This window comes from Pseudopipra pipra, chromosome 14, assembly GCF_036250125.1.
Source record: "Pseudopipra pipra isolate bDixPip1 chromosome 14, bDixPip1.hap1, whole genome shotgun sequence".
Classification (NCBI taxonomy): Eukaryota; Metazoa; Chordata; class Aves; order Passeriformes; family Pipridae; genus Pseudopipra; species Pseudopipra pipra.
Window position 1 is genome coordinate 14048779 of NC_087562.1, and position 12990 is coordinate 14061768.

Consider the following 12990-nt stretch of genomic DNA (forward strand, 5'->3'; position numbering starts at 1 on the left):
CATCACTCCCAGGCTCCCCTGTCTCCCAGGGGTTCCCTCATCCCCCGGAGTCCCTAATCCCCCGAGCTCCCTTACCCCCAGGCTCCCCTCATCCCTCTGGCTCCCTCATCCCCCGGGCTCCCTCATCCTCGTGGGCAAGAGCAGCTCCTCTGTCGGTGGCCATGAGGGGGCGCGCGGACCTCCCGAAGGTCCTTCCCGCTCCTCCCTCCTGCTCCTCCCTCCTGCTCCTCCCTCCCGCTCCTCCCTTCTTCTCCTCCCTCCCGCTCCTCCCTCCCCCTCCTCCCTTCTTCTCCTCCCTCCCGCTCCTCCCTCCTGCTCCTCCCGCTCCTCCCGCCGGCTCCTCCCGGGCGGGCGGCGCTCCGGCCCCGGCAGTGTCAGTCACCGCCGCGGCAGCAGCGAGCATGTCCTCCAGTAGGGCCAAGAAAGTGAAGATGGCCACCAAGTCCTGCCCGGAGTGCGACCAGCAGGTGAGCGGCCGCGGGCCGAGCGCGGGGGTCTGGGAAGGGAGGACGCGGAAAAGCGTCTCGGTGCCGCTGCGAGGCGGCGTTTGTGTGAAACAAATAATTGCTGCCTTTTGCAGCTTCCTGCGCGGAATGTGGATGAAACGCCGCGTCCCTCTCGCAGGGTAGCGTGCTGGTTACATTGCGGTGAAGCCCTTCGTGGTTCTGCGCGGCTGCGGCGTTGTTTGTGTGCTCGTGGTGCTTGGTAACCGCGGGGTTTGTCACAAATACAATGGGCTTGGTGATTTATATAATGCAGTTCGCCCTTTGGATGCCTGGTGTGCCCCAGGCTGGTGGTGTTTTCTCACGGGGCACTTCGGGAGCACCGGAATCGATCCCTTGGCTGCGCTCCCTGCCCCGCAGCCGGGGGGTCCCCGGGGCCGCCCGCGTCCCCCGCGGGTCCCTGGTGTGCACAAAATGGAGCTGCTCGCACTCCGGCACCACGGCGGCCGCCTCGCACTGCTGCCGTGCCGGGAGCTCCTCTGCCTTGGCCGGGAACGATGTGACTGCTAAAAACAGGCCGGTGGGTTCCAGCAGAGCCCCGAACAATAGCCCAGCGCTGCCCCCGCGGCCGTGGGGCTCGGCGGAGGGGCAGAGCCTGTCACATGCGGTCATGGGAACCGCGCTGCTCCCGTTCGACCCTGCGGGCGGGCTGGGACACGCTGCTTTAGCTGCACTTGGGGAAAAAAAAAATAATCTCGTGCCATTTTTCTCCGCTTAATAAAAATCGTATTATTTGTTCTGACTTGCATAGTTTTTCCAGTGTTTCTGCTCCTGCTGGAACAGTTTGGAGTGCTGAGCTGTGTGTGGGCGTCCTTTCATGTTTTAACCAGCAGATGAACCACTGCAAATGCTCACGTTAAGCACGTCACTGAAGTGCTGTTTCTGAGAAAGGATCGTGTGCCGAGTTCTGGTTATTCAGTTGGTGAAAGGAGAAATGAAAATGAGTGTGAAGTTACATATGAGAGTGGGGGGTTTTTTGTTTGGCTTTTTGTTTGTTTGTTTCTTTTTTTGTTTTATTTAATAAATGTGGTGAATGTCAAACCAACAATAGAAAGGGCAAATAAGCAAACACTGTAGACTTTTTAAACTGATGTGAAATCTTTCACTTTGTTCTGCACTTGAAAACACATGATATGCATATGTCAGTGTAGATTTTCTCTTAGCAACTCTTCTGTGGCTAATATGGAACTAATATGCATATATGTCCTGCCCTGGCACACATTGCTCACAGGACCTTGTTTTTCACTGCCAAATATTTCAGAGGGGACAAGAAACTAAAGCCTACAGTACAAGTCGCTCTGGGGAGGCTCTCGTGTGACTCTTCAGTGGTTGTGTCCTGTATTAGTCTTTCTTAAATTTTTCCATAAACAAGGGCTTTGCATTTGTTTCTGAATTCTTAACTAGAACTGGCGTGCATGGAGATATTGAGACAGCCACAATTATTGTAATGTAATATTGAGTAAGACTTCTTAGGCTTTAAAACTTTTTTTATCGTAATTTAGATGATATATCATTGCCAATGATATTTTCACAACCAAAGCACAGCCTAATTAAACTAGGGAGCCTGAAGTATTTACAGTCAATCAGAGGAGATAAGTATCACTTCTTAATTTAGTGTCAGGTAAAATTTCTTGTATAAGAAACTTAATTTCTTTTTGGTTAGGAAAATGTTAAATGAAGTAAAGTAGTGTTTGTAGGACTATGTTGCCTTAATTATGGTGCAGGATGTTATCAGTGTAGGTCTTCAAAGGATAACTGACACGTTTCAGTGAATAAGTCCCTTCCCTCCCAACGATGCACACACCTACATGCCAAACCTGTAACGTGAGAACAGTATTGTTCTGTTAAATACAGTTAAGTTCGTTGAAAATACTGGGTCTGTTCCAATCCCCTTGCGTGGTTTTGCCAAAAGTTTTTTTTTAAAGCTGAGCCTGGAAACGTAATTATTGGAGAGACCCGAGTGTTCAAAAATGGATTTAAATGGAACTCCTGTATCACCTTAAAAAATACACACAATATCTGCTAGACTTTAGTACTGTTATACTGACATATGAACAAGGAGACAAGTGTGCACACAAGCTTGCTACATTCTGAGCTTTAAGGTTCAATAAACCTTTATTGGAATTGGTTTTATTATGTCAGCGTCTCCATAAAGGGAATTAAAAAGTCTTTAGTTCTGTAAAACCTGTATCAAAAGTCTTATCTGTAAGCTGCTTGCAGGGTGAAATACAGGAGTTGGGATGTGCTGCAGAAAGCAAAATAATTTGTTTATTCCGAGTAGCAGTTAAGTTCCCCTTTACAGATTCATGTACTATTTTGGCAGGGTTTTTCCTAGCCAGTGGTTAAATTGGGCAGACAGTCGTGGTTCTGTGCTCCTGTTTGTTTCAGTGGACATTGGCAAACTTGTAGTGACCTGTCTTAAAGAATTACACTGGAGAAAGTCCCTCCTGCTTTTTCTCCCCCACTGTCATGCTTTGACATGACTCGACTTTTATGTGTGTTATTTTAATCTCTTCCAGATCTCTGTTTAAACTTGCTTTGATTTGTGTTTTGAGTCTTAAACCTAATCAAAGCAACATGGTGTATTCCTTACTACTTTTAAAAGATCTCAGAAGATCTTGGCATTAAGGTAATGAGGTTTGTAATTTATCACTGTGACTTTTTTTAAAAAATTGCTCCAAGTAAGATTTTTTTTTTCATTTTTTGTATTAAATGTGGCATTTCTTGTTTTACATTGTCGTATTCTGGGGGAACACCCTGCTCCTGTCTGCTTAGCTGATCAGGAAAAGCACTGTATTCTCTCAAACTCTTGGGCCTGCAGTCGGTTTTTGACTGGCTGTGGTGGGTTATTTGCATTTTGAATTAACAAGGTCCTTCTGTAGCCACCCGGCCTTGTCTCCAGCTCTGGAGCAGAGTGTGGTACAAATGCATCTGTTTTGCTTCGGGCTCTGTTGTGCCTCCTGTTTAAAGCTGCTCCTGCTCTCTAAAGGAGCTGCTTTCAAATGCTTCTGAAAGTGAATGTATTCTGAATGCACTGATGGTTTTAACTGATAATTATTTTTTAAAAGTAAATAGAGGAAGCACAACTGGAAATGTCTGACTGATTTGACTGGTGATATTTGAGAGCTCTGGAGAGAAATTGTATTTCTATTTTAATTCAGCCTTCCTTTAATGCTCTCCACTTTCCCCCACCCCCTTCCTGCCAGTCTGGGGAAAAGCAGTGCAAAGCAATTACAGCAGCTGTGCATTTCCAGCTTGGTTTTGAACAACTGCATAAAGAAAAGGCTTGCTGGGTGATTCACAGCAGAATCTGGTTCTATTATGTTTAAATACAATTGTATAATAGTACAGACCATAGTTTGCAGTACTGACTGAATTGGAAGAGTTATCTCTGCCAAATGAGAATTACTGGTGTGTTTGTTTCTTCATCGGGAAGGAATTCTGTCATCATTTGAAATTATCTGAAATATTTGTCTTTTGTTTTCCCAGGTTCCTGTTGCATGTAAATCATGTCCCTGTGGCTACATATTTATTAGTCGGAAACTCTTGCATGCTAAACGTTCTGAGAGATCCCCACCCATCACAGGTAATACTGACCGAGGGGCAAGAAGGGGGAACAGTTCTTTCCCCTTATTTCTTGCAGGCAAAGGATTGAGTATTTCACTTGTCTGTGTAAATTGACTGTTGTCAGTTCACTTTCCCTTGAATTTGTGCCTGGTAGACTTTGAATATGTTAATTTTGCTTGAATTTTGAGGAGGGGGGCGAAGCTGGTGTTTTCAATCTGTCTTCCTTTGCACTTGTGATGTTGGCATTTTCTCTGTGTATGTTCTAGCTGTGCACATTGGTGTCTATGCAAAAAAGCTCATTACAGGAAGCTTTGTGTTAATCCTATTTCGAAGCTAAGTGTCTAGAAGTGCCAGAAGGATCTGATTTCAGAGTATGTGCTGATTGAAGCTGGGTTTTCTGAAAGTAAAAAATTGGTCAAAATTTTAATCTAAATCCAAGTGGGTGTTGCTTCTCTCTCCATGGGTTGAATTGAAAAATAGTGTATTTTTTGTGTCCAACTTGTGTGTCTTTTGTTGATGGATACAGTAATAAGTCAGTTGAATATGCATTTTGGCAAGAATAACATTCTTCTTGTGATCATTTTTATCACTTCCTCCAGTCCTAGTAGGAATGAGTGAGGACAAGAACCTGTCAGGGAAGATGTATATTAAAAAAAACCCAAACAAAAACCCCAAAGAAAACCCAAACCAAACAAAACCAAAAAACCAAGAAACCCAACAGCATATCTGATCTAGAATGTCTGCTTTTAAAAATTATCTGCCAGACCTACAAAATGGAAGTTAAGCATTTGATGTTTTGTATCCGTGTTTTGAAGGATCTTGTAGGAATTAGATGACATTGTGCTGATAACTGAACTCTCAAGGTGGAGGAGGTTAAGAAATGTCTGTGGTAGGTTGGAAGTGTTAGTCAGTTTTCTTTCCTCTTCCCCAGTGGATGAAGTAGTTAAAAATGAAGCTGAAGACCATACTCTGGTTGTATAATTCAGTTTTGTATGTAGGAAGTGCACCAGGGGAGACAAAGTGAATATATGCTGGGGGCCATCCTGTTGGAAAGAGCTCTGGAAAGCACTTTTTACTGTGAGGGTGACCAAGCACTGACACAGGTTGCCCAAAGGGGTTGTGGAGTCTCCATCCTTGAAGATACTCAAAAGCCTTCTGGACATGGTCCTGGGCAACTGATTCTTGGTGGTCCTGCTTGAGCAGAGGACAGGTTGGTCTCCAGAGGGTCCCTGGCCACCTCAGCCTGTTGGTGACACTGTGAAATACAGGTTTTGTGTTAACATTAGTGACAAGTTACCCTGCTGTCCAGTTTGTACCCTGTGCCTGTACAGAACTAATGGGACAACTGCAGCAAGAGAAAATCAGTTCCCCAGGAAGATGTGGTAAGAGACTGTATATGTCTATATTGTGCTCATAAGGCACCTGCCACTTCTTTTAGGAAATGTTTCAATATTTTCAACAATATAACTACTGCAGAAATGGTGCTGCAGCCTTGCAAATGTGCAGCTAATCCATGTTCAGTAGTGTGCTGTGGTCACTGTACTATTTTTGGTACCCAAGCTCATTAATTTATACTTAACCTCCAGGTGAAACTCATGTAAATACACTTTTTATTTATTTATTTATTTTTTATTTTGGTGTGTAGGAGAACAATACCCCTGTCACAACCTTGTCATAGGCTGCATTTGGTGGGACACCTACACCATGTGTTGTGCCATTTACTGATGGCATCATTGACTCAGCCTTTGATTTGTCTGAGCAGCAGGAATGATTTCATTGTTACTGTCAAAAGATGATCAAGTGTAGTGGTGTTTGCCTGTGTGATAAACCTTTTTCTTTTGCTAGAGGAAGCAGGTGCAGTGGGCTGTCCTCACAGCTGTGGTGTGTACAGTTTGTGTTTCCATCTTGTTTGGGAAACTGAGCTTTTCGTGTACCAGCAAATGTCTCACGTTGCAAAATGCATTTGAAGCAACTGAAGGCTTGATCCTTGTAATCAAGAGGCAAAGTGTCATTCTGGATCTGAGCCCTTCATTTCTGCATGAATATCATGTTTGCTGTACAGGCATAGACATCTAACCACTTTAAGGAAAAAAAGGTGGGGTAAGCACTAGGAATAAATTAAGAACAGAGATGAAAAGAACTCTGGATGAGTCCATTTCTATTCCTTTGCACAGAAAACAAGAGCGAGGCCAAGCGGAGGCGGACAGAGAGAGTTAAGCGAGAGAAGATAAATTCTGCAGTAAATAAAGACTTAGAAAACCGAAAAAGATCCAGGTCTAACAGCCATTCAGACCACAGCAGAAGAGGAAGAGGAAGACCTAAGAGTGCCTCAGCAAAAAAGCACGAGGAAGAAAGAGGTATGAGAAGTGCAGAAATAAGTTCACTGGGTTTTCTATTTGTATGAAGACTTTTTTTTAATCAGTAAACGTTTATGCCATTTAAACCATTTAATTAGACTAGTTCAGCCAATACCTCATATCTTAATGTAGGGTGGGGACTGTTTCACATCTGTAGAGACCTCTGGTTTTATGTTTCAGTATCTGATGAAACAAACCACAAAGATCTAAATCTGTATTTTTAGCCACTGTGTCAAGTTTCAGCACGTAGGTTGAAAGCCATTGGACCAAAGTGTGAGGTTTTGTTTTGTTTTTTATTAAGGTGCTGCTGCTCTATATCACAAGGACAAACAATATGATGATGTCTGTTGTCAGAGAGGGATTAGAATGACTGGATTGCTTAAAAAGTTTCTTGAAAGCTTTTGGAAGGCCAAAGTAAAAAGGGCATTGCTAGTATGACCTGAATTTTGGAGCCATGTTTCTAGAATAACACTCTAGAGGAAAAAATGCCTCCTTGATTATTAAGGTTCCTTGGTAACCAGCTGGGTTTAGTCTTTATGCAGCCAAGAGACTGTTACATGAGGAGAGTAATTCTGGAGCCCCTCAAGAATGTAACTGTCACTTAAATTTTCTGTTGTTTTAAGAGCCCATTGGCACTTCGTTTGCTATCTGTGTTTTTGGAGATAGTAATTTTAGGCCTGAATTATGAATCCAAAACTTAGCATGGACTTGAAAAGGTTGGAAGGCACGTAAGAAGACTTCATACAAATATTCAGAAGATACTGTTCTTAAAACTCCTCAAACCTTCAAGTATATCTTCTGGTATAACTCAAAAATGCTGCTATATTTTCCCTTCCAACTTGTTTGTTAGCAGAAAAAGGGTGCTAATCCATGCTGCAAATTCCTTTAGTTTCTCACTTTTCAAAACCAGTTTTGATGTCTCTGCTGTTTGATTTCAATCTGTTCTTTCTTAATGTTTCTTTCTTGTAAACAAGTATAAATTGGGATTTGGTGGAGTTTTTTAGTGCTCTGGATTTGGAAAGAGGAGGTGGAATCTGATTTCTGTATTTTTTTCTGGGTGGCAATTGTTTTCCTATAATAGGAATGCACTTGTAATACCTAATCTCTTCACTGTTTCATGTGGCTTATTGATGTATGTAGCTTCCCTATTTGTTATTGACCCAAGGTAGACTTTGTCTAGCAGCTTTAGGATCCTTTCTAGGCATTTTAACTGTTGGTCTAGTTCACAAACAGCTTTGGTTTTAAAATTCCAGCAAGCTGCTTGGGTTGCCATATAAAAAGTAAATCTTCTGTCCCTGGAAAAGAGGAAAGCAGTCAAAGGAAAAGATCCATTCTCTTAAGGCATGTTTTGTAGTCTCCAAAAAGAGACACATTTTCCTATTCAAAACTAGGCTGAGTGTTTCTAACCTCCTGCTGCATCCTGCTAAGTACAATATGCCAGTGCTTGGAGGTAGAGAACTGGAGATAGAGATGCAGTGAGATCTTTGCATCAGTGTGTGTGTGTGTGGTGTGCCTTTTTCTTGGTGTGTTTTTTAAAGTTGAATCTCACTTGGTAAGATTACCCTCATCTTCTCCTGCTCTTGCCATCCCCTTTACTTGATCTTGTGATACTGCTACAATCTCTTGCTCGCCCTCTTCTGCAGAGCTGGTACAGAGCCTGGGTTCACACCCATTTGTCATTATCTTTGCTCCAGTACAGCTCATCTTATTGTTCAGCAGTAAGTAGGCTTAGAATATTTTCTTACTTCTGACTTATTTCTGGTTATGTCAGACTGTAATGTGTCACTGTGGTGATTTTTGGGCTGATTAAAAAAAAAGTGATATATGTGGTTGTCATGGCTATAAAAATAAATTCAATAGTGAACTCACCATTTTGTAAGTAATTACTATAAATCAAGTTAACATTGACCTCTCCCTTTTCAAATCTCTTAGAAAATTGACCTAACTACTGTGTGTGGAGTAATTAGTGGGAATTTTAGAAATAATCTTCCTTTACCAAACCTGGTGCTTGATGGTGTTGTTTGTGTATATTAAGCAACTGTAATTCTACTACAGTTAAGGTGATTTTTGTGTGACTGATTGCTAGGCCTGGTATCAGTCTGTGTAGTGTTGAAAGTCAGCTCTGGAGTGCAAGGTGTCAGCTTAGTGTTAGACTTTAAGTATCTTATTTCCTTGCCTGTTACATGTTTCTGTGATATTTTGGGTACACATTACTTGCCACTAGAGATTGTGCTGTCCTTCTTTCACCCCAAATATTTGAAAAGACTACTTGCATAGGTATTAAGTATTTGGTGCCTCTTGGGCCTCTACAGTGCCTAATGCCTTTGTAGATGGAAAAAACAGGTGAACAGAAAACACCTCAATTATAATAGCATGGAAGAGCTGGTCATCTGTCCATTGGAAGGCCAGCTATGAAAATTGTCTTCCCAAAGACCCCCATGACATTTGTAGCTTTGCTTCCTTGCTTGCCGTGCTCTTTCCATACATAGTGTGCTTGTTCCCAGTTATGTCTGTGCCTTTGACTGGTTCTTTTGTGTTTTTTGTGACTGGTTCACATTAGAGCAAAGAGCTGCAGGATTCAGCAGCAATTAAGAACAGAAGAAGCAAAAAAAGGCTTTTTAGAATGAGCTATTTTTCCTGCATATTAGCAAGGAGGAATGGAGGGGGAGGAAAGAGGAAGCTGATGTAGACTGAAGGGATATAGCAGAGTGCTGGGACCCAGAAAATAGTCCTGTCACATGTTCCAGAGCCATTTGATGACCCTGGAAAATAGGAACTTCTCTCTGCAGGCTTGGCTTGTCAAAATTATCACTTGATTTCTTCTTCAGAAATGGTACAATATATTTTGAAAATAGAAACGCTTCATAATAATTTGACTCTGATTTTGTTGTGGTGATATGTTCTTTGTTGCACTGTGTGGGACTGACACACAGCCAGACCTGTTCCCAGGCTGCCTTGTTATCTGGGTACCAACCCTGACTGTATTAAAACAAACAAAACCCTTGTGTGCTGGAGGAAGTGTGGTGTTGGTTATTCTGAAAGAGGTTACCAGCAAATAAGGCTCAGTAAGGGTGGTCTGTAGAATTGCTAAAGCATAGTTGTTACTTAACAAGGGATGAATCTCCATAAAGTATATATATTTCAGTATCCTGATAAAACTTAAACTGAAGTAAATTTTTGGCCCAAGTTTTCTTTTTCAAATGTTTTCCAGCTGTATTACTCACACAATTGCTGCCCAGTGTGCACATTTGAAGTAACTTGCTATCTTGAATAGTAAATCTATGCAAAATTTGTGAGGGGGAGGGTCAATATTTGATTTGTACCTATTCAGTTTTAAGGGCTACAGGTATAAGGGGTTGCAGGAGATGTGGGAATGCAAGAGATGTGCTCCAGAAAGACCGACTATTTTCACCTAAATAACCTCTTAGTTGTACAGCAAAAGACTTATTATTTAATGTCTTACTGTCTGTCAGAAGAACAATACCATTTTTGTCTTTTGTTCATAATAGAGAAATGAGTCAAAGCTACTCTCAGATAAGATTGAAGTGGAAAGTTTTAACAGAGTCTGCAGAAGCCACAGTGTCCCATGAGCAGCCTGTGATAAAATGTCAGGCAGGTGCAGGCTCTTCACTTGCTACTGCTTAGAGCTGGAATTGGCCTGAGAACGTGTGAAGCTTGCAAACCTTAATCCCTGATAACTCTTTGATATTAAGATTTCAGTAAGCTGAAATCTGTCAGAACAAACCTGTCCTGTGAGGACAGTGGAGAAGGGCAACTAAAATTTAAAAAGTCCAAAATCTGTTAACAGTAGCCCAGGAATGGTGGGGGGAGAGTACTTTTTGTTTTGCTGGGTGCCCATATATTTAAGTGGTGGCTGGATTTGGATCAGGAAGCATGAAAGAAGGGGTGAGGTTTAGATATGAAAATACAAAAGATTAATGTGGAATAACCAGTGTGTGCAGTGTCTGTGCTCAGAACAACTCCCAGCATTGTTAATTTTTAAATGGTGAGAGGGAGGAAGTGGAGCAACCCAGACAGAGTGTACATACAGGAACTGATTTGTCTTAAACTACAAGGCAGGACTTGCACTGAAACTCAGTTTCTAACTCATTTCAAACTCAATACCCTAGAGAATATTGTCTTGCATAGCCAGGGAACCAACAGAAAGCTTGTTTCTGCTGTTTCTGTATCAGTATTAAATCAGAACACAGTGGTAAAAGATTTTTCAGCTCTCCTACTTAGTTTTTTAATGCAAGGATTTGATTTCACAGGGAAGGCAGTCTGTTGTAATACTGTCCATAGGTGTAACGTAAATGTGAAACCAAATCTAAAAATATTGTTATGAATGTGAACCCATTGAGGGGTAACTGGGTGAGTAGGTGGAGAGAGGAGATGCTGGGATCTTTTTTCCACATGGTGTATTCCATTATTTTCCAGTGCTGCCTTGTCTTTCACTCTCCCATGCTAGTTCAGGTGTCTTGGTGGAGCAGTTGCCACATGTGTGGCTGTGTTAGTGAGACAGAGGGCTCTGGCAGGTGAGCTTTGTGTCATGATTGTAAATTAGTCCAGGCCACTGTGGAGCCTGGATTAGAGATGGAGTTCCACAGCTGGGCACCAGCCTTAAAGCTCTGAATGCATTTCTCTCTTCTTTGTGTCCACAAGCCTGGTCTTCTGCTGACAAAACTGTTTCTGTGTTGGCTTTATTTTCTTAATGATTTGTGTCAGCTACCTGTGGCTGGATAAACTGGGATATAAATACTCTTGATGTGGAGTAGGTGATATTTATGAATGTGGTATTTCTGAAATCGTATTACTTTACAAGTTTTTGTGGTGGGACTTAGTTTACTTGAGCACTGCAGTGTGGAAACTTTTCTATGGCTTCCTGTTGTGTGTCTGTAGCATTGAAACAAGCCAGCATCAGCAGAGGAGGCTGACAGGCTTTCACTTGCTCAGTGAGGTGTTAGCATTGTTCTGCAGCTGGGATAAGATGGAAGAGCTGCAGTGTAGAAAGTCCAGAAATGTTCATGATGATAAATTAGGAGCCTGACTTCTGCCAAGTATCTGCTCTTTGGTCTTTGATGCTGTAATTAAACTCTTGGGTTTCTTTCACTTAGATGTAAAGTAGGGGGACAAACGTTGTGTTTAATGAGGATATTGTAAAATAACCTTGTTTTCTACAGTATGAGGTGTTTATGTAAAATTAAAAAAGCCAACAGAACCAAAAACACTGAAGGAACACTTGAACACTTGTTTATCGTTATATTAACGACTCATTCTTTTGTCATGGTTTAAGAACAGAAATGCAGTCATGCTTTTGGATGACTAATTCTGTGGCTCTTCCAGCACCTTTGTGTGCCTCCATTGCTTCCTCCTCTTTCTCAATCCCTCGTGCATAGGAGTTGATTGTCTGACTTCAGTTCCACTACTTCACATAATTTATTAACTTCTGTGTAACTTGCGTTAACTTGGAATAATGGAAAAAGCTTCTAATAGTGACTTTTTTTTCTTCTACAGAGAAACAAGAAAAAGAAGTGGACATGTATGCTAACCTTTCAGATGAAAAGGCCTTCGTGTTTTCGGTGGCCTTGGCGGAAATAAACAGAAAAATTATCAATCAAAGACTCATTCTGTGACTTTTAAGCACAGTGTGGTGCAGCTCATGCAGGATGGCTGGCAGATTGCCAAGGTGTCGTGGACTCTCGGGAAGTGTGTTGTCTACACCAACAAGGACCATAGTATTTCCTGTTAAAATTCTGCTGCTGTTCTTGGAAATGGAATTCTGTCTCTACCAGTCAGAAAGAAAGTGTTCACAACATTGTGCTGTGAGAAATCAAGAAGCAGATATGTTTTACTCCTTGAAGACAATTGCTAGACAAATGCACAGAGAGACTGCACCTGTTCCAGAGCACTTCTCTTGAATTTGCTGCCAGAAATGCAATATTTTAAATATTTTCAGAAATAAATGATTTTCCTTTAAAATTATATATTTCAGATTTTTCAGCTATATTGCAGTTTATGTATGTACAGTTCACATAACTTTTTAATAAATTGATATTCCAATATTTTATTGAACTGGGAATTAAGTACATTTGTGATACTCAGGGTGTGTTGGTTTTAATCTTCTTAGAAGTCTGGTATTCATCCTAGATATGACTTGAGACTTAAATTTTTTAATAGGTGTGGTATAATTCTGATAGGAAGAAAACTAAAGTGGTTTAATTTGGGGCAGGGATTATTTTGTTAGACAACTTCATATTGTGTATGAATTAGCTCTAGAAAATCATTCCCTGTTACATAGAGTTGTTTTTTAAAAATCATATATACTTTATGAGGTCAGACTCCTGAAGTTTAAGAGCTAAGCACTTGTTTTATAACAACAGTTTGCTGGTCTCTGCCTTGCCCAGCCGGTAAGTTCTTCTCCCAAACTCTTTCTTGGGCCGTTATTTCCTGGAGGGGCAGAGAAGCAGGTATCAGGTTTGTGGATCTGCAGTTAGCATCTTACTGGTATTGCCAAAACACGAGGATATGGTAGTTCCTTTTACTCTCAATAGCTTTCTTTGCCT

General features: G+C 41.6%; 1 protein-coding gene across 1 annotated transcript; it reads left to right on the top strand.

The window, feature by feature from the left end:
- The first annotated feature begins 312 nt into the window (after nt 1–312).
- On the top strand, nt 313–12489 carry C14H16orf87 (chromosome 14 C16orf87 homolog). The gene is made up of 4 exons (XM_064671190.1): nt 313–467; nt 3993–4089; nt 6245–6427; nt 11942–12489. The coding sequence occupies exons 1-4, from the start codon at nt 402–404 to the stop codon at nt 12058–12060; spliced, it is 465 nt and encodes a 154-aa protein (XP_064527260.1). The 5' UTR covers nt 313–401; the 3' UTR covers nt 12061–12489.
- The last annotated feature ends 501 nt before the right edge of the window (nt 12490–12990 follow it).